At 40.2% G+C, this 26,658-nt stretch overlaps 1 protein-coding gene across 1 annotated transcript in view; it reads left to right on the forward strand.

Moving 5' to 3' along the window:
* Enpep (glutamyl aminopeptidase) overlaps nucleotides 1-26,658 on the forward strand; it is a 74,963-nt gene that overhangs the window by 10,767 nt on the left and 37,538 nt on the right. The window contains exons 2-8 of the mRNA XM_028760411.1: nucleotides 1,308-1,449; nucleotides 3,309-3,440; nucleotides 17,208-17,328; nucleotides 19,644-19,798; nucleotides 20,424-20,537; nucleotides 24,059-24,193; nucleotides 26,139-26,204. Coding sequence (XP_028616244.1) covers nucleotides 1,308-1,449; nucleotides 3,309-3,440; nucleotides 17,208-17,328; nucleotides 19,644-19,798; nucleotides 20,424-20,537; nucleotides 24,059-24,193; nucleotides 26,139-26,204 — 865 coding nt within the window. The remainder of the gene's footprint in view (nucleotides 1-1,307; nucleotides 1,450-3,308; nucleotides 3,441-17,207; nucleotides 17,329-19,643; nucleotides 19,799-20,423; nucleotides 20,538-24,058; nucleotides 24,194-26,138; nucleotides 26,205-26,658) is intronic.

Below are 26,658 nucleotides of genomic sequence, written 5' to 3' on the forward strand. Positions count from 1 at the left end.
TGAGGCTTGTATCTGTGTGTGTAAGGATGAGGCTTGTATCTGTGTGTATAAGGATGAGGCTTGTATCTGTGTGTGTAAGGATGAGGCTGGTATCTGTGTGTGTAAGGATGAGGCTGACTGGTACCTTTAGAATAAATCAAAAGAGCTAATAATTTAGCTCTTGTTGTTGTTCTTGTGGTGGTGGCGTATGTATCTGTCTCTCTGTCTCTGTCTCTCTGTCTCTCTGTCTGTCTCTCTCTCTGTGTGTGTGTTGTGTGTGTGTGTGTGTGTGTAGTTTTTTTGTTTTGGAGTTTGTTGTTTTTGTTGAGACAAGGTCTGGTTCTGTGTACCCAGATTGGCTTGAGACTAGAAGTAATCTTCCTGGTTCAGCCTCCTGCATGTTGGAATTACAGGGTGAAATGCCTGTTCTGGATCTTTAGCTTAATATTCTTTGTGATACAGTTTCTCTAGGTCATGAGAACCTACATTATTCTTGCACAAATTATTGGTTACATCAATCAAAGTTACCTTGCTTCTACTGTTTTTATTTTCTGTTCCATCCAATGAGCAAATATAAATCATATTCTCTTACTGAAACATGCATATATATATACATATACATATACATATACATATACATATATACATATATACATATACATGTATATATATATATATATATATATATATATGCAGTATTTTCACTTTTAAATTCTAGAAATGTTAAACCTCAGCAGTTTAGTGCCCACAAGCACATGCCTAGAAACAGCCATAAGGAATACTGCTGCTGTCTTTTCCAAAGTGAGCTCAGAGACTATGAATTTAGAGATTATGGTGGAGATTGCACCCAGGGCCTTGCACAGATCAGGTGGATGGTCGACTACTGAGCTCTGCCCTCAGCCCTCAGAATGGGGCTTCAGAGCAGGTTATCATGTACTTCACCAGGGTGATGGCTCAGTACCAATGCTGCCTGAAAATGAACAGGAGTTTCTGTCCTTGATGTAGCATAAGCAAGGAGGAATGTTCCACTGGTGAAAGGGAGGGTTTGAGAAGATACTCCTCTGCTCAAGACAGAACACACCTGCTCAGAGCTCCCAGCAGTTAGAAACAGGCAGCTGGGTCTGCATGTATTTTCCCCCTGTTGTGCAGAGGTTTTAGGTAGAATACCCTCAGAATTCTAAAACATGTTGACTGACATTTGATAGTTTCTCAGACCCAGCACATGGAAATGTTAACAGTTACAATAACATAGTGCATATTTTCTATAGACATAGAAAGACAGGGACTGTCAGAGGACTGTGTGCATTATGTCTCTGTTTACTCCTAAGGAGCATAGCGGCCACTGACCATGAGCCAACGGACGCCAGGAAGTCCTTCCCTTGTTTCGATGAACCCAACAAGAAGGCCACTTACAATATCTCCATCATTCACCCAAATGTATACTCAGCACTTTCAAATATGCCAGTAGAGGTAAGCATCTTTAAAATTTTTGTTTCTGCTCACACTCAGTTTACAATACTACTCAAACTCCTTGATTTACCAGAGGAGGTAACCCTGAGTTCTAAAACTAAATGTGCTATAGCTATCAATTTAAAAGAATAGGAATGCATCTTAGCAATCTTTGTTTCTTTGACTCTAGGAAATTGTCAACTTATCACAGTCTAACAATAAATTCATCTTGCGATTTCGAAGGAAGGAAGAATACAGTACACAGACGTTGGCTAGGGGCTCTGCTTAACCACACAGACCACTAGCCAGGAAAACAAACAAACAAACAATGATACACTTAAATATTTCTAGGCTAGACTTACTGTTTAGACTTTTCAGTTCAAAACAAGCCCTTTTTAAAAAAATAGATAAAGTTGTGTAAAAGAAAATTATTACTTCAATTCTTGGTTCTTCAATTCAGAGAATACCATGCCCATAGATTTTCCTGTAGAAAGAACCTATCAAACATTAAAGTAATAACAGGCTGCAATAACACTGCCTGGATACTTGTCAATGCAGGACTCTCTCCTATGTTTCCTCTTCATAATGGGTGACATTGTTAATGAAAGAATTACCTTGAAGTTATGGTTTATTATGCACATCACATATTTGATGCATAAAAGAACCAGGTTCACTCATCAGCATAATTGATCTCTGCCTGGAAATTATACCTCCCATCATTCTGATTTACTATCTGAACTATCACTGAAACCCATCCTCATAATAATAAACCAATCCTTGAAAAGCACAAACCAAAAAAAGAGCAAATATATCAAGATTAAAACGTAAAATGTTCACAGCCCCAGAACAAATCCATTTTTCAGACCGTTTTCTTTGGGAAATTCAGTTTGGATTAGAGAAGAAAGAGTAAAGGATAAGATTTTAAGTTTGACACATGAATTAAAACATGTGATGAAGACACAGGTGTCATCAGATTGCCTTGGAGTAGACGAGGGGAGAGTTCGGTGAGGCACAAAAAAAGATAAACTGACTTCCCCTTCCCCATGACCTACTCATCTTCAAAGTCTATGTATCTTTAATTCTGGTAGATGCAAATACTTGTTGGGAGAAGGATGGTTCTCTGGGTTGTTAGAAGAACAAATTGATACCAGTAGACTTTTATTGTGAGGTAAATTTCTCTCTGGAGCATGCACATACCCACAAATGGTAAGAATATTCCTGTCTAGAAAGTGGTTATACACAGACGCTCAAATGTTTGAGTTACAGCAGCAGGAGTCTGGCTGAGGGCTGGAAGTGATTGAAAGAAGGATGGGCAGAACTGGTGTGGATGAAGAAACCCAGACAAGCTAGTAACTAGGTCAAACAATGGAATCCCTTCTGACAGTGGTAACCAGGGCCTTGACTTTAGTGTCAATACCTTGACTCTTCAATGTAGTTAGCTGGAGTTGGGGGAAGAAACGCCAACACTGGTTATTTACACAGTCGTTTCTCTCCTTACACATGGTGAAACCAGCTCCTGCCTGTTTAATTCTTCCTTCTGTAAGATTCAGCCTATTCTTCATTAAGGGATCAAATATTAATATATGGTCAACACTGTGGATTTATTTTTTTCAGAAAGGCAAACTCCTGCCCAGTTGGTATGCCAGTTAAACTTACTTTCCCCTGAGGAATCTGATCCACCGTGTAATTGAGTCACTTTCAGGTGTTGACAAAACAAAGTGACTTCTCCTCCAGGTTCTTCAGTATTATGACTTTGCATTTGAGGTCTGAATTTCAAAAATGAAGTTCTGAGTAGGGAGTGGGGCTTAGGGCATTCATTTGTTTGTCTTATTCATGGTTGATCTTGTGATAAATAAAAGATGATCTTCTGTTTCCCACAGAAAGAAGAGATAGTGGATAACTACTGGAATAAAACCACTTTTATGAAGTCTGTCCCGATGAGCACCTACCTGGTGTGCTTCGCCGTCCATCAGTTCACCTCTATACAGAGAATGTCCAGGAGCGGCAAACCAGTGAGTCTTACGGAGATTTCAAAAACACTACCAATGTGTTTGCGGTTAACTTTCTGGCTTTTAAAAATAATTGCTTATTAGTTTTCCATACAATTGGCAAGAAATCTAATTAGTCACCAGGTTCTAGGAGCATCATGAACTCTGAACAACATAGAAAAGTACAAGCTACAGGACACAGGTGATCAATACACAAAAGTGACAGCCGTACCTATGCACAGCCTTGAATTATTTTAAAGAGAAACTTCACTGGAAATTCAGAGCCAGCTCCTATACAGACCAGTACAAGTATGTCAGACTCTATGACCCTACCCAACTTCAATACAAGGATAGACATGTGTGTTAGAAGGAGCTCCTCAGGAGAGCTAGGGTGGGGAGGTGAATATTCTGCAAGCAACCAAGAGCTGAACAGTTCATGGTTGTAACTTCTATATGTAATTAAAATCAGGCAGCAACTTCCCAAGATCCTGATGCAAAACAAACAAACAAACAAACAAACAAAAACAAAAAATATGGGGCTGGAGAGGTGGCTCAGTGGTTAAGAGCACTGAGTGCTCTTCCAGAGTTCCTGAGTTCAATTCCCAGCAACCACATGGTGGCTCACAACCATCTGCAATGGAATCTGATGCCCTCTTCTGGTGTGTCTGAGGACAGCTACAGTGCTCTCATATGCATAAAATAAATAAGGAAGTCTTTAACAAAAACAAAAAAAATGTATTTCAAATGATATAACTTTTAAACCAACAAACTGGCACAGAACTCTAAAAAAAGTTGGCAACGTATCAGAAGTAGTTTTGAAAATATGAGAATATATGTTTTTTAAATGACAGCATCAATAACTTCCTTTAAATTTTTTTTGGCATTTATTTATTTAACGTGAGGGTTGAGGGAGCCTGTACTATTCACACGGTGTGGAGGTCAGAGGACACCTAGTGACAATTTACTCTCTCCTACTACAGAAGATCTGAGGATCGAACCCGGATCGTTAGAGAGGCCCCAGACCCCCTATATGACGATCTATCTTGCTGTCCCAATGACTTCTTTTTGAAAAACCAAAAACATTTTTATCTACTTTTTTTTTTTTTTTTGGTTTGGGGACTAGAGAGATGGCTCGAAGGTCAAAAGCACTGGGTGCTTTTCCAGAGGATCTGGATTAGATTCTCAGCACCCACATGGTGGCTCACAACCGTCTGTACCTCTAGTTATATGATGCCCTTCTCTGGTCACCTCAGGCACTAGATATGTATACGATTCACAGCCATACATGCAGGCAGAACACCTGTATACATAAAATAAAAATAAAAGATAAATGTTTTAAGTGTTTTTTTAAAAATTGGTTTGTTTTGGAAGCCCTCACTTTGCCATTTTTGTATTCTTATTTTGCTTAGAAAGTAAATCAATTCGTCTCTATAACATATATATATATATCCCCATAGGACACTTTTCACAGTATGTATTTATAAGGAAAAAGTCACTACCCCATCTTTCAGATGAGAAACTCGAAGCCAACAGAATTAAAATGTTTTGCCCAAGAGCCATCTGTGGAGTGGTAGGGACTCACATTCTGTATGCTTTCTAAAGCATCATGCTTTGCAAAGTTTTCTGGGAAATGTGACGTTCTGAAAATCACATTGCCTTATCATCAGTCGTTGCCAGGGGGAGAGTCAGATATTTCTACATCCCATGAAACTTGCTCCTGGAAAACGCTGCCTTCCTTTAGGTTATCAGTGGGATTGATACTGAGACATGCAAAAACTGGGTTTCCAATATAGATGTTATTGTGAGTAGGGGAACATCAAATGACCTTTCGCTTGGGGCTCAGGAGGACAGATCCAGCTCAACTCACCTCAAACACCTGTGTCACTTTGATGCAACTGTTAGTGTGATCGAGGGTACCACCAGTTCCCAAAGATAATACAGTGTACTGGGGGCATGGCATCAATACAGGAAACTTTTCTAGACTCTACTTCTCATAGGCAGTGGTGTGCCTCTGGCTTGATATAAAATTGAGTCCATTAGTCCTCGTCATGGTTTTCTTCCAGCACCACAGCAAATGTGAAATGTTTATTGAGTGTTTTCTTTAGAACTCATGATAAATGACATTGTCGCACACAGGTGTTTCTCCCGTTACATTTTTACAATATGATTACATTCTGGGTACTTTTGTTTTCTATTTTGAGTAAAATGTCAAAACAAGGCAGAAAGGCTGTGCAATTCCTCTATGCTCAGGTAGGTTTATGAGTCAGAATGCAGCCAAGTGACCAGCAGAAGACATTCCACTCTTAGTGACTTTCTAGTAGCAACTGTGAGCTTGAGTTTTCCCGATGGCTCCCTTGCTGAGTCTCCGGAGCAGCTCTGCTGCCTGGGCGAGTCATTATGGTTTGTATCATTGTTTGGCTCGATTCTAAGGATGGATTTTGTGTAAAGGAATAGAGAAATATAGTAGAAAATACTGTTTTGCAGAAGATCCCAACAGTAGTAAATACTTCTTAAACGGCTCGTCCCTGAAAGCTGACTGCAGAATCTGTCTTAAATCAGCAGGGTCTCCCATGCTTCGGAAAGGGAGTGAGGATATCCTGCCATGACTGTTCCTTTCTGGTCTATTTCATAAGAGACTAACAGAACTGAACTGTTTTCTGAAATTCCCTGGATACTCTAGTCAGAACCCAGGGAGACAGTGACTCTGGAGCTGACTCCAGGGGGCGCCTTCCCCTTCACCTCTTCTGCTAACATGTGGGATAGTCTCCCGTAAAAGTTGAACAGAACTTCACCTCAGGATCCGAAGCACCTAATGTACATGCTAATGCTTCATGAAACTTCCCTTTGCCCCCCCCCCCCCCGCCAGCTCTTCATATGCTCACTCTGAATTGAAGGCTAATGTCGGCACCCCAGAAGAAAACGCGCCCAGTGTGCTACTCACTTCAGAGAGAAGTACAAACAAATAAAATTCAGCCTTCTTAGAAGGCTGAATTTCTACAGAAATGTAACAGAGAGGAAACCCATCAAGTCTTATAACTCTTTTTAAAAATGAATTATAAATAGTTAGTTGAAAATTTGCCTTGGAATTTTTAGTGTAAAAGTCAGTCAGTATAGCCTCATGAATGATGCCCTGGTCTGTTGGTTTCTAGCCTGCAGTTCTCTGACTTTCTTGCTACCATTGCTAGTGGTTCCCAGACAGAGGTGAATGAAGGTCTACATGGCCATGTCATGCCCGTTGATAGTCTCCCACTTACTGGATTTCCTATATCACATGGATGGGTTCTCCCCCATACCAGGTTTTCCTGGATCACAGCCACAGATATTTATCATTTGGAATTTCTCTAAAGTATTTCTACCTAAATTACTTTTTGAAAAGAAAGAGAGAAACGGTTCTCCATCTAAAACCCTGTATTGTCCCTCCTGTACTATTATTTCCTATTACAAATTTTTACTCATTTAACCATGACTCTTACACTTTATTCAATTTTAAAAAATAATTTTAAATTTCTAATTAAAATATAATTACATCATTTCCCCTTTTCTTTCTTCCCTCTGACCCATACCACGTCCTCTCCTTCCATACATCCTGTGGTCTCCCTTACTCCCTCCCAAACTCAAGGCAAATAATTTTGGGGTGGGGATGGGGTTCAAGACACAGTTTTTCTATGCAACAGTCCTGGCCGTCCTGAAACTCACTGTGTAGTCCAGGCTGGTCTCAGCCTCACAGATATCCACCTGCCTCTACCTCATGAGTACTGAGTTAAAGGTATGAGCCACCATGCCCAGTGTTAATAATTCTTTTTAAAATTCTTTCTCATACAAGTTATTTTGATTATGTTTTACCTCTCCCCCTACCTCTCCAATGTCTTGCCTACCTCCTTACCCAACTTTATTCTGTCTATCTGCCTGTCTGTCTGTCTGTTTGCCTATTATCTACCTATTCGTTCTCTCTGCATGTCTTTCAAAATCAAAACATAGAAATGAAAGTCAAAACCAACTAGCTAAAGACCAATAAGACAAAAATATAAAATATAAAAAATAAAAACAAGAAGTCCATTAAAAGCCCATGAGATTCTTTTTGTGTTGGCCAGTTACTCCTGGACATGGGGCCTATGCTGGAGCATAGGAGATATACCCAGTTACAATCCATCAGAGAAAACAGGTTTTCATTTTGCCAGTGAGTATCAATTGCAGATAGCTTCTTGGTTAGGAGTGAGACCCTGCACCTACTTGGCAAGCTGACTGCTCCAACGTCACCCACTGCTTCTCACAGGTTTTACAGAGACTCATCAGTTAAAGCCCTCTTGTGCCTTATATGTCTCCCATTTTGTATTTTATCCACCCACTGCTGCATGCTGGGAGCCATGACGGTGCAGCAGAGCATCATTTACTGCACCGTTTGGACCAGAGGTCCTGCTACTCTTTCAGTAAAATACTTTAAAGAAGGAGTTAGATCATTACAGTGTACACATCATTCTTCATAGATATCGAGAGGAGCCAATGGCCATTCTTACTCACGCTGTTCCAATGGTGTATTCTGGGACATTAGTCCCCTGACACTCATTCAGTCAGTTTGTACTATATAACGCAAGCACCGGTGATACTCTTATCAAATTTGGTGAGGGGTACATACTCAACTTTCTCACCTCTTATCAGCAGATCAAGGTCTATTTTTACTGTAACTAGAAGAAAAGACATATAGCATGTGTCAGGAATGAAGCCATCTATTGTAAGCAAAAGCAAACCCCCAAAAGGGAAACAAAAAGTTCACAAAAAATCCATGGAGTTCTTTTTGTGTTGGCCAAAGATCCAAACATGTACATGAGAAAAATTATATAGAGTTTTAAGATAGCTCAGAAAACTTTTGGCTCCCGAATATTTTTTTTGAAGAGTAGTAGTGTTATGTTTTTATTCAATTCAGGAAGAATTATTTATAGTATTCTGTAATTATTAAGACCAGACACTAATAGGTAAATCTCTGTCTCTCTTTCTATCTCTGTCTCTGTCTATCTCTGTCTCTCTGCTCTCTCTATCTCTCTGCCACCCTCTCTTTTTCCCTCTTCCAGATCTTGGCAAGAAACCACCTCCTGAGGCTTTTTGAGGTTTAGTTGATTGGTTAATGGTTTGTGGCAAACGATTACACTAAATTCCACCAAAGAAAAACCAACCAACCTACCTACCCACTTATCCACCCTGAACTGTGTAGAGTATAGTTAGTGTACACGACACTTCAGCTGTGCATGATAACTGCTCAGCTATGAATGTAACAATTACCATCTCATCATTCTTTCAGGATTCACATCATAATATGTTAACTGTGTTATTAATAATATTATTAACAGCCAAGTAGTGGTGGCACTCACCTTTAATCCCAGTACTCAGGAGGCAGAGTTTAAGGCCAGCCTAGTTTACAGTTGAGTTCCAGGACTGCCGAGGCTACATAGTGAAACCTTGCCTTGAGAAACCAAATGAATAAATAAATAAATAAATAAATAAATAAATAAAAACAAATACATAAATACATAAATAAGGATATAATAATAATAATAATAATAATAATAATAATAATAATAAATATCCTGGGATACACTGCAATTCATCTTCAAATCTAGGACATTTTGGATTTAAATATGCATATTCCCTTAAACACATACATTATAGAAAGTTTGGAAGAAAACAGGAACTAAGAAAACTTCTAAATTGACACAAGTAAAATCATTCCCTGTTCATAGGTTTGTGACATCCTCTCCAATGTATTTGACCTACAGTGACTTCTCCAGAATGTATTTTGAACCCAGTTCCAAGGAATCCAATCCAGGCCAAGTTAAATTTCTTTGGGGCATTTGGCCTTTTTGTAAGGAAGTATGTGTAAAAAGGAATTCTTGCCTTGTTGGACAGCTTCCTTGGCTTTTCTAGCAAAGAAAATTGAAGAGCAAACTCAGATTAAAGACAATGTTCACTCAACTAGTGCTTGCACTGCAGCCAAGTCAATTCTAACTCAGAAAGAGACTGAATGTTCTTCTCCAAAGTGTAGAGAAACAGTTCCAGAATCATGGTGCCCAGAATTCTGCCTGGGGATGAAGCCTTGCTAACTACACTTGGTTTCTCAATTACCCTCATCTTAGTTCATTGTTTGCCTAAATGAAAGTGCAGCATCAAACACTATGCATGCTATTGGCTTCTGTTTGTTTTGCTTAAGAAAGAGACTATATTTAAGAGGGTTTTAAGTTGTTTTAACTATTATTTTATTTCATGTGGATGGAGGTTTTGACTGTGTAGTATGTTGGGGCTTGGTACTCATGAAGTTCAGAAGAGGACTTTGGATCCCCCAGGACTCTGGTTACAGATGATTGTGAGCCACCATATTGGTGCTAGGAATTGAAACTGGGTCCTCTGGAGAAGCAGTCAGTGCTCTTAACTGCTGAGCCATCTTTTCAGACCCAGGTTTTAAGTTTTTTGTCATGAGTTTCAATTTTTGCATTTTATAGAAATTATAGCCCAAGAAAATACTGTTTTAATAATGGGGTGTATTTTAACATCGTATTTTGAAATAGTTCACAGAGATATAACTGTTATGCTGAATCAGACTATATATAACTATTTATCAGACATTCATGAAGCCTAGGAAATGAATATGTATACAACCCTATGGACTAATCAACCAACAGCCCTTTATTTGTATTTCATCAGCTTTTCTGCTATTGTGTTGGCTTTGTTTCAATAGCCAATAGACAGTCCATCTGTACAGGGCTTAATCAAGTCTTGCTTCCTCCAGTCTGGGATATTTGTGTGTGTGTGTGTGTGTGTGTGTGTGTACCTGTGCTTTTGTGTATGTATGTGTGTGTGTGCATGTGAGCAATCAGGGCAGCCTCAACATTTTACTGTCTTCACAGTGTAGCTGAGAACAGGAATGGATCACTTGACCCTGTCTCTTCCTACTTCCAGATCTTGCATCACCAGTGGCTGTCATCTTTTTAGATCTACAGAGAGGTGTCCACTCAGTACAATCTTCTTCGTAGATGTAGCATTTTTGTTTTGTTTTAACAACAGTTTAGCCCACCCACACTTCTTCCTGTTCTAATTAATGCTGCCTTTCCTGGGTACACAGAGTCCTTCCTTCACTTGTGCTCTGTTACCTCATGAGTTTATGCTCATCATGTTTTTCATAAACATTCAGGAGGTAGGGGTGGGGATATCTCCATGTTTATGGAAGCAGTTTGGGCACAGAAATCAATTTCCACACATGTGAAGAGCACTGGTCAGGTTTTCTTGTAGGCTGCCGATTTGGGTTTGTGTGGTTCTTTTGTAAGAATTGACTAGGGCTTTTGATTTGGAGGGTACCACAGAGGGGAAGAGTCCTTTTTGTTCCCTCACGTCAGTGGGAACATGACAGTCCTGGTGACCTAAGTTCCACCATTAGTTACCATGGTGTAAACCACTTATTCTGTTGTAACTTCCCATTTCACATTTCCACATTCTTCTTAACGGCAGTCCCTACACACAGTCCACATCCTGAGGAAGGGAATAGAGATCACAGCTTTCAGACTATCTACAACCTTGTCATGACCACGACAGTGAGCAATAAACATTTAGGAGTATTTCAAGGCTCTGTAAATACCATCTTTCTCTCAACAGTTCTGACTTCTCATTAAAGCAGTAGCTCTTGTCTACAGCAATTATTATTGTGGCACGTGAAGGGTAGCTTAAAACTTTCCTATGGAGTTATTTTGGTCATGAGTTCATTTTATTGTTTTTAAATGTTATGTTGGGAGCAGGGTGCCCTGGAAGAAGATTCAGTCCGTAAAATGCATACTGCATACACATGAGTGTGTATTGGATTTCGTAACACCTATATAAAAAGCTGGGCAAGGTGTAACACATTTATAATCCTTGAGCCTGGGAGGCAAGGACAGGTAAATGCCTGGAGCTCACTGACCAGCCAGCATAAGATATTTGGTAGCAAACAACATTGACACATCCATTTCATTTGTGTGTTTCCAAGTTTGCCTTCTGATATGACATATTCCTCCTAGATTTAGGTTTGTATCTTATCCAGAGATAAATTTGTATATATACAGAAACCCTTTAGCACTGTGATAGTTGTCGCAATTGTTGTTAACTCTATGGGTTCAAACTGTGTTCAGAACTTGGAGCTTAGCATGTCACTGCTTACGAAGGGCTGGGGAAGCCCAGGGTGCTTCCCGAGGCCACATGAGCTTTTACTGGCAGCTCACTTGAGTCAAAACAAGTTATCTGACACTTGGTTATTGTTATTCTTGTAAAGAATAAAAATAGATGCTGGGGTGGCCTTAGTGGCCCACCTGTAATCTCAGTACCAGGGAGATAGAACCCAGGGTATTAGGAGTTCAAGACCAACCTTGGCTACATAGTGAGTTAGTTCAAAGTCAATGTAGATTACATCAGACTCTGTCTCAAAACACAAAGAATATAACAGAAAGTCCATATTAATTCAACATCTACAAAGAAGGTGTCACATTGGAAAGACAAACTTGAAAGCATATAAAGGAAACTGATGTGTCATTGCCGTTTTGTTGTTTTGTTTTATCCAAATACTCTTCTCTCCTAACTTTCAGCTCTGCTAGGATATGTAGAATATAGACATAAAACTAAGCACAGTGATGTCATCTTCAATAATATCACCTAACTTACATGTATGCAAGAATGGGGTGAAAGCTGTGTAGGTGCCTCTTTCTCGTTCTGATTTTTATTTTTAATCTTATCTACTTACTCCAACAAAGCCACACCTCCTAATAGTGCCATACCCTGGGCCAAGCATATTCAAGCCATCACACCTGGCTTTGAGCAGGCTATGGTGGCAATGGTGTTTGTCAGTCTGAAAACTGGTTCTTTCTGTTTGTAGAGTCTTCTCAAGTTTAGCGTCCTGATATCAGATCCGTATACAATTTCATAGTTTACTGCCATGGTCAATCTTTTTTATTCTACCGACCTAGATAAATCTCTTGTCTTTCGAGATAGGGTAGCCTGGATGCCTTTCTAGTCGCTAGTCCACCCATTATCACAATGAAAACTCTGTGCTCTGTTTGGTTCCTGGCTTTCTGAAATCATTTCTGAAAGCTTTTCTAAATGAAGCTCCTGCAAATCGAGTGGCTTGACTTCCATGTTCATTGTGTGGATACCAAGAACCCATTACTTTGTATCTCAAAAGCACAAGGTTCACTTCCTGCCATCTCCTCATTCTCCATTGCTCTTGAAAGCAACATGAGCACCACCTTGTGCTGTCACTCACACAGAAGGAAGTTCAGACAAAGACTCACCAAGGCTAATAACTGAATGTGTTATCTACGATACTGATTCTGGCAATGAGACCCAGAGGTTGGATGTGGCAAACACTGTGGAAATGTTATCTTATTCAATCCATCCATCTTTCTGTTACATAATACTGCTGTTATCTCTACCATGTAGCTGGGAGAAGTGAAGCTTCGTCTTTACTAGTGGAGAAAAGAGGCAGCATGATGGTGACTTTGCCAAACTCTGCTTTCATTTGTGCCTTTCATTTTTCCCCAGTCACTTTCCCACTGCTGTGATAACACGTACTGGCCAAGGCAACTTATAAAAGGAAGTGTGGAATTGGGTCTACAGTTCCAGAGTGGTAGAGTCCATGATGACTGAATGAAAGGAGCAACTGAGACCTTTTATCTCAATCCACAAGCACAAGGCAGAGAAAATACTGGGGTAGCTTAGTGAAAAGTCCCACCCCCAGTGACACTTTTCCTCCAAAAAGGCTCCACCTCCTAATCCTTCCCAAACAGTTCCATTGAGGATCAAGTATTCAAACATATGATAAGAACCAGTCTCATTCAAACTGCCACACACTTAAATCCCCTTTGAACTCTCAATTTTTAAATGAATGCTATAGGTTTTTGGGGATGGTTTTACATTAGAAATCACATGTTTAGATTTGCATGAAGGCATTTTTTTTTCAAATACTGATACATTGATAGCTTTCATGGGACCTGGGGCAGTACCTGATAAACAATGCATGTAGATATAGGTGTGTGTGTGTGTGTGTGTGTGTGTGTATGTATGTATAACAGAAAAAATAAAAGATATGAAAATCCACCTATCAGTTCAGGTCCAATGATATTGCCAAATTAGTTAATTTAGACAAATAAAATACTTTTGATTTCTGGAGCTCTTAGACTTTCTAATAGTGAATAAGAGGTTGTGAAAACAGGTTCCAAGAGTTTCAGTAAAATGATCAGCAGTTACATAAAATATGACGTTCTATTAGTAGTTGTTCAAAATTCATCGACCTGATATGTAGCATGAGACACCCATGCAGGAGAAGAGCTAACACCACCTGCAGTGAGACCCATAAGTAAATGTTGGGGAGGTTTATACAAGGTTTGTGGTTTGGATACAAATAGGGGGTAGGGGGAAAGGATGGTATAAAGACTCGTTAAGTAGTTCTTAGTTGGTCCATCATGATAGTCAAGTCTAACAAAGAGACTAGAGTCACTAGAATGAAAGGGATCATATTAAAAATTCTAAATGCCTACTTTATGAGGCTGGAGAGCTGGCACAACAGTTAAGAGTACTTATTGTGCAGGGCAGTGGAGGCTCATGCTTTTAATCCTAGCACTTGGGAGGCAGAGATAGGCAGATTTCTGAGTTCAAGACCAGCCTGGTCTACAGGGTGAGTTCCAGGACAGCCAGGGCTATACAGAGAAACCCTGTCTCAAAAAACCAAACAAACAAACAAACAAACAAACAAACAAACAAACAAACGGAGTACTTATTGCTTTTGAGGTGGACCCAGGTTCGATTTTCAGCACCCATATGGCTGCTCACCACCACTTATATCTAAAGAATCTTTCAGACACTCCCTCCAGCCTACTCAGGTACACACATGATGCACAGACGTACCTGCAGTCAAAACATCATACTCATAAAATACAATAAATGAACCTTTACAAAACTAAGCCTGCTTATAATAGGGTCCAGTATGATAAGAGAAAAGCTATTGAAATAATGACAGAGCAGATGTGTCATGGTCTCAAAAGAGGAATCAATTTACAGTGGAGTTTATAAACTTCAGCTTTGCAATAGACCCAGTGCTTTGAGGTAGGGAAAGTCCCCTGTAGGAAGGAGAAGGATACAGGAATGGGGCGTGATGTTGCCACGATCAGGGAGCTGGAAATGGGCAGCAGAGCAGTAGTGAGAGCATCTGCCGAGGGGGCAGTCTTTCTAAATCCTTCAGTCCAGACATCACGGGTGTTCTGTAGTTGAAAGGATGTTGCCTCCATTATATGGAGGCTTTAGATGGCAGACAGTGTTAGCATGTTGGTAGAATCTTCCATGTCATAATATGTTCCTGACCTATAGCAGCTAGGATACACTTATGGATTTGCTTTGTCTAATTGCAAAAATCTTAAAAACTCTTTGGATTTTATAATTGTAGATAAGGGATTGTGGGACTAGTTCAAGGATGCTAGTCTATGATCTCTCAGTTCATTGATCAAATCTGTGTCTGGAAAATATGACCTACAGGGGTTGTCTGGAAAGGTCCTAGGTATAGTCGGCAGCTGATGGGGTGTGGACAATGCATGATTCTGTGTGGGGATGGGGGTTGGGCATTCCCCCAGAAACCAGTGAGGAAGGAATGAATGCTGATGCCAGTCTTTTCTGTTGCTGTCATCAACAGAAATGTGGAGAAAGAAAAGAAGTAACTGATACTGTTACAGAAGCATGCTTGGACAAAGTCTGTGTGAGCTGAGACAAAGCTCAATGCTAGTATAGTTGAGTGCTTAAGCCCAGGATTCAGTAAAAGGGGACCACCTTCTGTGGGTAATAGGAAAGCAGAAGCAGAAGGAGCACTAAGTTTTTCTCCTCCTCACAGTTTCATCTAAAGCAGGGGGTTTACTATCATCTGACTTTCCTTTTTCTCAGCCTGGCTTCCCACTCCAAACAGATGGCACAAAACACGGATGTAGATGGCAGGGCAGTGTCAAGAGGAACAGACCTCCCTGAAATGTCTGACGGAGAGTGAGTGTGGCAAAAATCTTAGTGAGTCTATCACACTAACTCCTCGACAGGTGAAAGGTTCTGAGCCTTTCTGCTGACAGTAAGGCAGTACCATGCCGCCATGGTGGCTTCGATTTTTCACAACAGGTCACCATGGTTTTGTTCAGTGGCTGCCAGCTGGGTCCTTAGATTCAGTTATCACTTGGAGAAGGTCTGTCATTGTTCAACAAGAGGATAGGAGAGGGTCATAGAAATGGATCATCTCATGTCTTTTAGAGAGTAAAGACTAAAAAGCTCAACGACTGTTGAGAGGGTCACTGACTGAGGCAGGAGTTCATTTTGACTTATGCAAAAGAGGTGAGAGTCTCCGATACGAAGGGGAGCAGCCAGACAGCACTGGTCATTTAAGGGACATTCTTTCACTATCTGCATTTCATGTTGTGGGAGGTCTCCAGAGTCTCTTCTAAGAAACAGAGCAGGGGGTGTATGCTCAAGTTACCATCATCATTGTAGTAATGCAATGGGAAGAGGAACTGAGTAGGTCCCCCCCCCCTCTCTCTCTCACTCTCTCATTTTTCTGATCTTGAATCATCTGGTCTAGTTAGGTCAACAGTCCTGAACTTACTGAAATGACTGAATCTCACCATTGCAGGAGAGTTTTGCATCAGGTCTTGGGGGTACCACCCATACCTCACTTGACTTTCTCACAAATGAAGCAGACCGTAATCTGAAGCCCTTTTCCCTCTTCCACACATTGAAAGTCTCTAAACAATCAGAAGGTTCCTCAGCACAGATTCTAGCATCCAGTGACAACAGCTATTCATCTGCTTAGAAGAATTCTTAACAATATTTTTTTTTAAATAATGTCATGAATGATTAGAGTTGGGACAAAAATCTGCACTCAATTTTGTTTGTAAATTAGGTCACAGGGACATAAAATAATATGCCGGCACCTCAGAGGATGGATGATTCTTACTCCCTCTTGGGAAACCTTTGAGTCATCGTATTTTAGGTGCTGGGAGTGAACTTGAAACATGGCTGGCCCATTTAGATAAGCAGAGTGGAATGTCACAAAGAGGAAATGTGTAGTCAAAAGCACCTTCAATGGGAAGAATGAAATGAGTTTGTTTCCTCACAAGGGACTGTGCACACAAGACAAACCTGTGGGTACAAGGAAAGATATGTAGACACATAGAGTTATAAATACCAAAAAAACAATGCAAGGGTTTAGGGTTTTTTTGTTTTCAGTTTTTTTTTTAAAAAAGACTTATTTTTATTTTATATATGTTGATACTTTGCCTACATGTATGTCTGTGTGAAGGAGTCAGATCTCCTGGGACTGGAGTCACAGAGAGTTGTGAGCTGCCACATGGCTTCTGGGAATTTAACCCAGGTCCTCTGGAAGAATAGTCAGTGGTCTTATCCGCTGAACCATCTCTCCAGCCCCAGAAAATACAGATTTTTGAAAGGTGATAATACCTGTTAATGTCTGACATGCTACCAGGCTTTGGTAGCAAACTTCTCTAATGGTTTACGTGCCAACCATTATGCTTTAAGCTGTTTCTATTCACTAATGTCACACAGTTACATCTTAATAACCCTTTTTACCAAGTCTTAGAGCCATGTAATGATTTGTGGAAGGCTACACAAAGCAGGCTGGGGATTCAAACTAGACGCTCTGACTCCAAAGGCCTCCGGTGTTCAGTTATCTCGTGCTTCACAGTTTGTGGGTCTATGTTTTATCAGATGAAGACTCATCTTTCTGAACGTCTGTTTCCTTACTAGCTCACTGTTTACGTCCAGCCCAATCAAAAGCAAACAGCAGAGTATGCGGCAAACATAACCAAAGCTGTATTTGATTACTTCGAAGACTATTTTGCTATGGAGTATTCTCTTCCTAAACTGGGTGAGAAAATACTTTTAATTCCTCATTTCAAGTTGCCTTTGGATATGTTTTGTTTTGTCTTGTCTTTTTTTTTTTTAAACACCTAAGTTAACCTAGTGTGTCTAATTATATTACCATTAATTACTGACCATCTCAGAGTCTTTTTAGTACATGCATGCACTTCATGTCTGATGTTAACTACAAGCTCAAAGATCCATGCTGCAGTCTTTCAAAAATAATAGTCACTCTCTACTCTGATATGATGAAGATCTTTGGTTTGGAAAGCGACTTCTGCAGAGCTTGCTCACAGTGAGGCCAACACAGCCACTGAGCTAAAACTACATCACTTCATTTAATAATCAGGACTCTTCCAATGGTTTGCATGTGTGGTCCTCCTAAGGAAGTTGCAAAACAGTAAGGGTCAGTGATATTGTAAGAGGCCCATGTGCTTCCAACCTGACCTTCGTGTAAGGCGTCCCAGCCTTGGGAATGCAATACTGAATCTCCTTCCAGAGTTTCCTTTTCTTCAATGTGGACAGAAAGGCATGTTTTTTTCTTTTTTTGTAAAATGCAAGGAAAGCCATATTCCAAATGTATGGATATGCTGTCTTCAAGAACAGCACAAACAAGCTTGAGTGACTGGTATGAACAACGTTGTAACTGTAAGACCCTTGGAGACACTTACAAGGAAGGCATTAAGAGAACCAACCAACTGCCTGGGCTGTAGTGGTGCATAGCTTTAATCCCAGAATTTGGGAGGCAGACACAGGTGGTAGGTGGTGGCTCTGAGTTTGAGACCAGCCTAGTCTATGGAGGGAGTTCCAGGCTAGCCAGGGCCACTCAGAGAATCCTTGTCCTGGAGAAAGAGAGACAGACATAGAGAGACAGACAGACACAGAGAGACAGACAGACAGACACAGAGAGAGAGAGAGACAGAGAGAGGGAGAGAGAAAGAGAGAGACAGAGAGAGACAGAGAGAGAGAGACAGAGACAGAGAAAGAGAGAGACACACACACAGAGATACAACCGAGAATCCACTTCCCTATTTAATACCTACCACCTTAATAAATCCCATAGAAGGCAAAAGGCACATTGACTGTGTGTCTTCACCCTCCACACCTCATTTTCTCTTCAATGGCACTTTGTGTCACATATCTATTATGAGAGGACACAGAAAGACAATTAGCTTTTTACCAGAGTCAGAAGGAAAATTCTGGATGTTTCAGGAACCCAAATGCCTCAGTGTCCATTGTCTATGTCTCACTTCATGTGATCGTGGTGACCCCAGATGCAGAACTCACACCAGTTTCTCTCTTCCTCCCCCTCTTCTCTTCCCTCCCCATCCGCTTCCCTGTGCATCTTCAACACTTTCAGAATTAGCCAATAGAGCCTTTGGAAATGATGTCCTCACTTATATCAAAAGGTAATTGAATTGACATTAATTAATTATAATGTCTGTATTCACTAGAAAAGAGATTGCTTGCATTTACTCGGGGATTTGTACAAATTATACTTTCCAACATTGTGAAAAATGTTAGCTACAGGGGCAATACTTTCCTAAGCTTTAGGGCTATTCTTTTACCATAATTGCTAACCCATGGAAAAAGAATAACATGAAAAGAAAATCACTATGACCTTGATTTTTAACGAAGATATATATTTTTATTCTTTCATACAAATGTTTAAGAAATTTCATTTCAACCAGAAAGGCCCCTTTCTTATATGTTAGAATGAAATTTCACTTATTTAAAATTTTGTGCCTCATTTAAATGATAGTAGTAATAAAAGAGGACATTAGTTTGGCAGAGATTCAGACTGTCCTTAAATTGTTCGTCATTGGAGGGGGCCGGGTTTCTAAGTCTGTGTTCTTGACATGTAAGCTGTTTCTATGAACTCTCAAGCTCGGTCTTCTCAGTTCTCATTTAAAGGCTTCATTCCTTTTCTTTCCTAACACTGTATCGCCCAAACAGATGCTGTTTATAACCAAGGTCATAAATGAGGGATGGGGAAAACTAATAAAATTGAAGTACTGTACAGAGAAGAAAAGACATAAAACCATCCAGGCTTCGAGTAAAAGAGCAGTCATGTAATCTTTAAGAGAAAAAGGGGGCGGGTGGGTAGGGAAGGATGACACATTGAAGTCTGGAGGCTACAGGAACTTCTCCGTGGGATTGTTGAGTGCTTTAGGACCGAATGTTTGCACAAATGATTCCTGCTTCTCACTCTGAAACATTATTTTTAGCCTTAAAAAAGTCAACCAACGAACTTAATTTGGTAAGAAACACTGTGAACAAGTGGAAAGAATGTGTTTCTCACCAGACTGTCTTTTTCCATAGATAAAATTGCTATTCCAGATTTTGGCACCGGCGCCATGGAAAACTGGGGACTTGTCACTTACCGAGAAACAAACCTGCTTTACGATCCCCAGCTATCGGCCTCATCCAACCAACAGAGAGTGGCCAGTGTGGTTGCTCATGAACTCGTACACCAGGTAGAGAGAGGGCCTTGAAGCAAATCTACTTGCTTTTTAAAAACTGGCCTCTTTCCACAGCAGTAATACAAAGTGTGAATGACCAAAGAAGTAAAACAGACCAACGCAAAGCATCTGGTGTGAAAGCCAGTATAAGTGTTAACTAATGTTTAACTGCACAGAAACTTTCCAGTGGTTCTCAACCTATGGGTCATTGCCCTGTGGGATTCAAATGACCCTTTCACAGGGGTCACCTAAGACCATCAGAAAACACAGATGTGTATATTATGATTCACAGCAGTAGCAAACTTAGATTACAATGTAGCAAGAAAAATAATTTTATGGTTGGGGGTTATCATAATGTGTGGAACAGCATTAGGAAGGCTGAGAACCACTGCTTTAAACTGTTTTGTGTTTAATAAATATGCAAGAGACCTTCCTAGGTTATTATATATTCCTTAAACTATGGGAATAAATGAGAAAATTTAACGTTCCTTAAATCAAGATAAAGTGGAAAATATTTGTTAGGTACAATGTTGACCATGCCTGTGTCAGTTACAAATCCATGCCGTGAAATTGCCTACGCAATCCCCTACCATGAGAGTAAACATCTGACTACTTCCTCATTCACTGCTTTTCATTTCAGTGGTTTGGAAATATCGTGACAATGGACTGGTGGGACGACTTGTGGCTAAATGAAGGATTTGCTTCGTTCTTCGAGTTCTTGGGAGTAAACCACGCAGAAAAAGACTGGCAGATGGTGAGTCCTAAACACACACTCTCTGAATCTGTTTTCTTCCTAGAAACCCAACTGAAGCCTTTGCCAATGGTCTAGGATTAGGGTCAAACACAATGGCGGTCTTGGATATTGGTTCCGAGGGTAGTCTGGAGCCAGTGACTCCTCTGAGCTGTTCTTTGCCAAGAGCCTTATCCTGGGCGTCAAGGCAGTAGGGAGTCACAGACAAACACCTGTAAGGATAGAGGAGTCAGGGGAGAAAGTGTGGGAAACACCCACCCCACATTTCCGGGGAGTAGGGTGTCAGCTCTTCCAAAGTCTTATTTTATAAGCTGTTTGACTTGAGTAGGTTCCTGGAAGGTGGTGAAGCGGCGGAACCTCAGCAGTCAGGTACAAACTCACATCCTAACTACGTCACCTCTTAGGTGCACAGCCGGAAGTGTGGCCGTGAGCAAGGTGCACAATCTTCTCTAGGTCAGGTCTCCCTTTAATGTCCAATGAGGGCATTGTTCTGTATCAAGTAAGCGTCCAAGTTCCCAAACTGTAGACTTAGTGAACATTCTCACAGTGTGCCCTCAAGAGGCCTGGAATAAAAATTTCCAGGAATGCTACAGAAGCTTTTTTTTTTTTTTTGAAAATTAAGCCCTTTTTGTTTGTATTTAGATCATGTAAGTATTCGTCTCTGGCTGTATTTATACATGTATGTTCACCCCATAGACGTGTATACCTATCTCTATGTAGATGTAGATTGTCATGAAGTATGTACAATACTGCCCTCTACTGGACTGTTTTTAATATTGAGTAACTTACCTTTAAAAAGGGATGGACGTAAGAACTATCTCATCCCATTGCTATAAAGGGAAAAAATAAAGCATATTCAAAGAGCTTAGTCTCCTACGTGAATCTGATAAAGAAATAACAAGACTGCTCAACTTGGAGTTATTTATATCTTTCTCTGACTTCTAAAAGTATTTTTAAATGACCTCTAAACTCCAATGTCTCCTAAGTGTCATAGAAAGGCTACTAAAAGGCGAATTTAAAAATAAAGGAAAACACCATCCAACAGAAGTTTAGCTTCCCTGGGGCTCAAAAGTCTATAAATGTTTTCCTTTTTCATCTTTAAAACATTTTTTTCCTACCCTCTCCTCTTCCCCCCATCTACCCGCTGCCCCCACTTTCCTTCACAATTTCATGTCCTTACAAAAGCAAACAACAAACAAACAAACCAACGAAACACTCAGGTACAGGACTAGCCACTGGAACATGGTTAGACTTCCCAGGGCCACATTCCTGAAGAAAATGGACCCTTCCTCCGAATAGCAGCCATCAATTGTCAATAGGGCCTCAGCTGGGGGTGGGGCGGCTCCTCAGTTAGGGGTGGGTCATCATAACCTCTCCCCGATCCAAACTGGGAGTTTGGTTGGCTTGATCTTGTACATGTAGTCACAGCTTCTGATGTAGGTTAAAAAAAATTTAAAAGCAATTGTAACCCCCTACCCCCATTTCTTGAATGCACAGAGATCTGCCTATCTCTGCTTCCAGAGTACTGAGATTAATGGCATGTGCCACCAAGCCTGGCTTTTGGAAAACCAACTTTTACATTAAATACTTGCATTTCCCTAATCTTTGAAAGATGAGGAAATTAATCTGCAAAGTTGAGTCTTTAAACACTTAATTGACACCAGGATTTTTTTTTTTGTACCCTAGAACTATTAACATTTGGGGCAGTGCTTTGTTTTATGGGCTGTCCTATGCACTGTAGGATGTTAGCTGGTTCCTGTCACACTATCTACTGCTAGTACTTCTATCTCAGTTATGACAAAGGCTAGGAATAAAGGTAAAAATAAGTAAGTAAAAATATCCACTTGCCAATCATCATTGCAGTAAACATTAATGACTTCATGGTTTTTTGAAAATAAATTACACAATGGGCAAATTATTTTGTCTTTTATTTTTTCTATTACAGTACTTTGGTGACCTCCCTATATCAAAATCTTATATTAAGTTGTAACATTTAAGTGTTGCTTAAGATTCCAATTTTGGTATTTCAAAACACCGGTTAAGCCTAGCTTGGTTGTAAACACCAGTGAACCCTGAACTTGGGAGAACGAAGCAACAGAGTCAAGAGTTCAAGACTAGTCTGAGATACTTACTGAGGTCTTGACTTGGAAACCCAAGAGCTGTGGATGTAACTCAGTGATAGAATATTTTGCTAGCATGGGCAAAGTCCTAGGCTCAATTCTCAGGATGGGGAGTGAAGGGGATTAGAATATTCTAGAAGAATTCATTACTCATTTTTTGAACTCTCAGTGGAATGGAATCATGTAATATAGCTGTAATTTGTCCCTCCCTTCTTCCCATTTATTCATCTTGCATTTAGCTAAGAGCAGACGACCAAGTCCTTTGTTAAAAACGTTCATTTAGTCCTTACAGAGTTCCCTGCCTACTGTCTTGTGTGGAAAGAAGTTGGATAAATAAGTTAGAAAGAAAGTCCCATGTATACCACTGTAACTTACTTCATCAGTGTCAATTTTTGTTTTACGAAGATAATAACACCTCCCAGTAATGTGAGAGCCAGGCTGCATTCAGAAAAAAAACGGGTTTTTCTTCTCACCTAAACCTCTTGATATACACACCAAACCAACCAACCCACCCAACGAACACAAATTCAAGCCAAAGTGTCATGACACAGCTATCATTCAACCACAAGACCTTGTCTATTATGAAGGGCAACCACGACACTGGGAAATATAAGTTAGTATAACAAGCCCCTCCTTTGGAAATGTTTTAAGTTAGTAGAAAGAAATAAAGTGTGGATTTTAAAAAACTAGTACTAGTTTAACAGGGTTAGTTTGTAGGATCTTCATCCGTATGAATCAAAGTAACAATGACAGACACTTTGTTGCACTCCCCTGGGTACCAGGTACTGCTTAGCAAATGCTGCACATAAACTGGAGCTTGAGTCCTGTGCACAAGTCCAAAGAGGAGGGGCTCTCACTGCTAGTGATGGAGGGAATTTGTTTAAGTTATGTATCAAGAAAACAGAAAAACTACGGTCTCTGCCAAGGAAGGCCAACTGTACTGCGAGAATCATAGCCACGCTACTTGACTGGGAAAACCTATGGCCAGATCACAGTTGATCACCGGAATGGAAGAATGAACTACTGTTTTCTTTGATTAATTAAAAACTGTTCACATTCTACAGACAAGTAGCCGGAAACAACATCTTTGGCCAATTGAGTCTCTACCTTGGTCAGTGTTCATCATGACCCCGAGACGTGACATCATTCCCACTACACAGACTAGAAAACTTGAGACATTTGGTCCAGTTGAAAGTACAGAGAGCAGTAAGAATTACAGACCGAGAACTGGAGTTGGTGTAGAGCAGTTGACCGTACAGGATCCATTTGAAGACCTAGAGATCTCATTCCGTAATCTGAGTCATTTCCATTCCTCTTCCCACAGTTTCGAATACATGTAACATGTTATAAAATAGAAAGCCATCTGAGAGGAGAGCTAGCTTTCTTTGCTTTCTGCCATTTCAGCTCAGTCAGGTGCTGCTCGAAGACGTGTTACCTGTGCAAGAGGACGACTCCCTGATGTCTTCACATCCAGTGGTTGTCCCGGTGTCCACGCCAGCTGAGATAACATCTGTGTTTGATGGAATATCATACAGCAAGGTGGGAGACACACAACATTGGTTTTGAACATCTTTTTGTTGACCGACTTTTAGTCCTTGTCTAAAATTTTGTTTTTTAAAAAATGGTTAGATCTTGCCATGAGGGATGAAAAACAGGTGAAAATACAGCTGGGGCTAAATATTAAATAAGTGGTATTTTGCAAGTGAAGGATTCAATGCAGGATTTTGGAATTAATTTTTCATTTTTTCCACTTCTGTTTAAAGCAGCTTTCATTCCAATAATTCAGCAATTATATCTTAAACATCCATTTAATTTTTTCTTTATTTTCTTAAAATGTATTTTGTGGGAGCAGGGCCACAGATGCACATGGTGAGAGAGGGCAGCTTCTTGCCTTCCATTCTGTGGGTTTGGAGGGTTGAACACTGGCTGTGGGGCTTGGCGGCAAACTGCTTTATCCACTAACTATCCTACTAGCCCTTAGCTTGATTTTTTTTTTTGAGAGAGAGAGAGAGAGAGAGAGAGAGAGAGAGAGAGAGAGAGAGAGAGAGAGAGAGAGAAACTATGTCTTACTTTTCTGCTGTGTGGTCAACAGTGAGGATAGCCAACTAACTACATGGATATTTCTAATAGGAGAACGCTTTGATGTTTAGAACAAACATTCAAATGCAGCTTGGTTGGGTTCATTCATTGTGTGCGTGTGCGTGTGCGTGAGAGAGAGGGCAGGCAGACAAACAGACAGACAGAGGCAGTTGTTTGTGTTTTGTAGGCAAGGCCGTTTTTAGCCACTAAAACTTGACTGAGATGCTGAAAGGAACTTGTAGCCCAAGCTTCTGTTGACATTCTCTCGTGACTCTTCCTACAATTTCCACATGTGTTCCATGCTTGTATTAATATAATTTAAGCCTTTCTGTGTAGCTTCCTAACCTTGGTTTCTCACGAATCAGCCCTTGTATTAAGTGACTGAAAAGCTACTGTTAGAGTGGATAGCCCTGACATGGTCGTCTTTATAATTATCACAATGAGAGCTATCAAAATCGGCCTCCCTGAAAACAGTTACCACGTGAAGCTGATGCCGTCATTTTCAGCTTTTCTCCGCATACCCATGGCATCTTTTTGGCCTTCTTTGAAATGATTGATTATCTGTCTTAGGAACTCACAAAGGAAAACTCAGACTCAATTCTCTAAGTCCTGGATCTGCCAGGGGCTTAAAATAGTGTCAGAAATAAATATGTTTCTAAGCCTTATTCTTACTCTGTCCAAATGCAATTTAAAGTACTTGGGAAATTGTAGTAAAAATGACTTAAGTGGGAAGGCAATATTTTTGTGTATATTAGTTGAAAACCAATATAAAAATCTTACAAGTAGCACGTCTTAGTATCAACCCACATTGAAGAAGCTGGGAATCAGGACATGCCTCAAATTCTTGAGATCTATAAAACAAAATGAAGCAAAACTACTTTTGATCTAAAATGGTTTTGTGCCTACATTACATACCTATCTATACTAAACTATTTTGGGAGAGATTTTCTATTTCTTTCTGTTAAATATACTTATTGTTTCTTATGTGGAGGTATACTTAATAATTTGCCAGGATTTCACCTTGAAATTTAGCGCTTCAGCCAAGAATGTGCGGTGAGGACAATTTTTCTTTTCTTTCATTAACAGATCGCCATCTGCCGGCTGACTTGGGGAAGTGCAATAACCATTTAGACCTCCAGTCACTGATGAGATGGCAATTTGGGCAATTTCTCTTCACCAATTTGATATTTAGAAAACACATACATTGAAAGGGTGCTTTTTGTGTGTGTGTGAGTGTGTGTGAATGTGTGTGTGTGTGTGTTTACCCTAAGTCACAATAACTACGTAATTCATCAGAATGATTTTAAAGAAACACTGGAATACAATCATACAGTTTTGCAGTATTGCTCAGTGATAGTGTTTCTTGCACAATCTCTAGCTTAATCGCTCTCTCTCTTCATCCTAGGGAGCTTCTATTCTGAGAATGCTCGAAGACTGGATAACACCAGAGAAATTCCAAAAAGGGTGTCAGGTACGATTGATGTTTTGGCGGTAGCAAAAGTAAACTCCACGGATAAGCGGCTGCCAGCTGCGCCTGGCTGCTTAAGGAAAAGTGCCTTTTTACTTTTCCTGAGCATGGGCAGATAAGCACGAGATAAAAGTGTGATAAAAGATAAAGGATGATTTTACATCAAATTTACATCAAGCTCTACACCGCGTCTGTAATGATCATTTACCAGAAATGTCACCGGGAAATTCAAGTGGATTACTTAGTGATGCTGGATACTCTTTACATGTGCGGATACTTTCTACTTGTGTGGATACTCTTTACATGTGCGGATACCTTCTACTTGTGTGGATACTCTTACATGTGTGGATACTTTCTACTTGTATGGATACTCTTTACATGTGCGGATACCTTCTACTTGTGTGGATACTCTTTACATGTGCGGATACCTTCTACTTGTGTGGATACTCTTTACATG

Source organism: Grammomys surdaster, unplaced genomic scaffold (genome assembly GCF_004785775.1).
Source record: "Grammomys surdaster isolate TR1022 unplaced genomic scaffold, NIH_TR_1.0 126531, whole genome shotgun sequence".
Lineage (NCBI taxonomy): Eukaryota > Metazoa > Chordata > Mammalia > Rodentia > Muridae > Grammomys > Grammomys surdaster.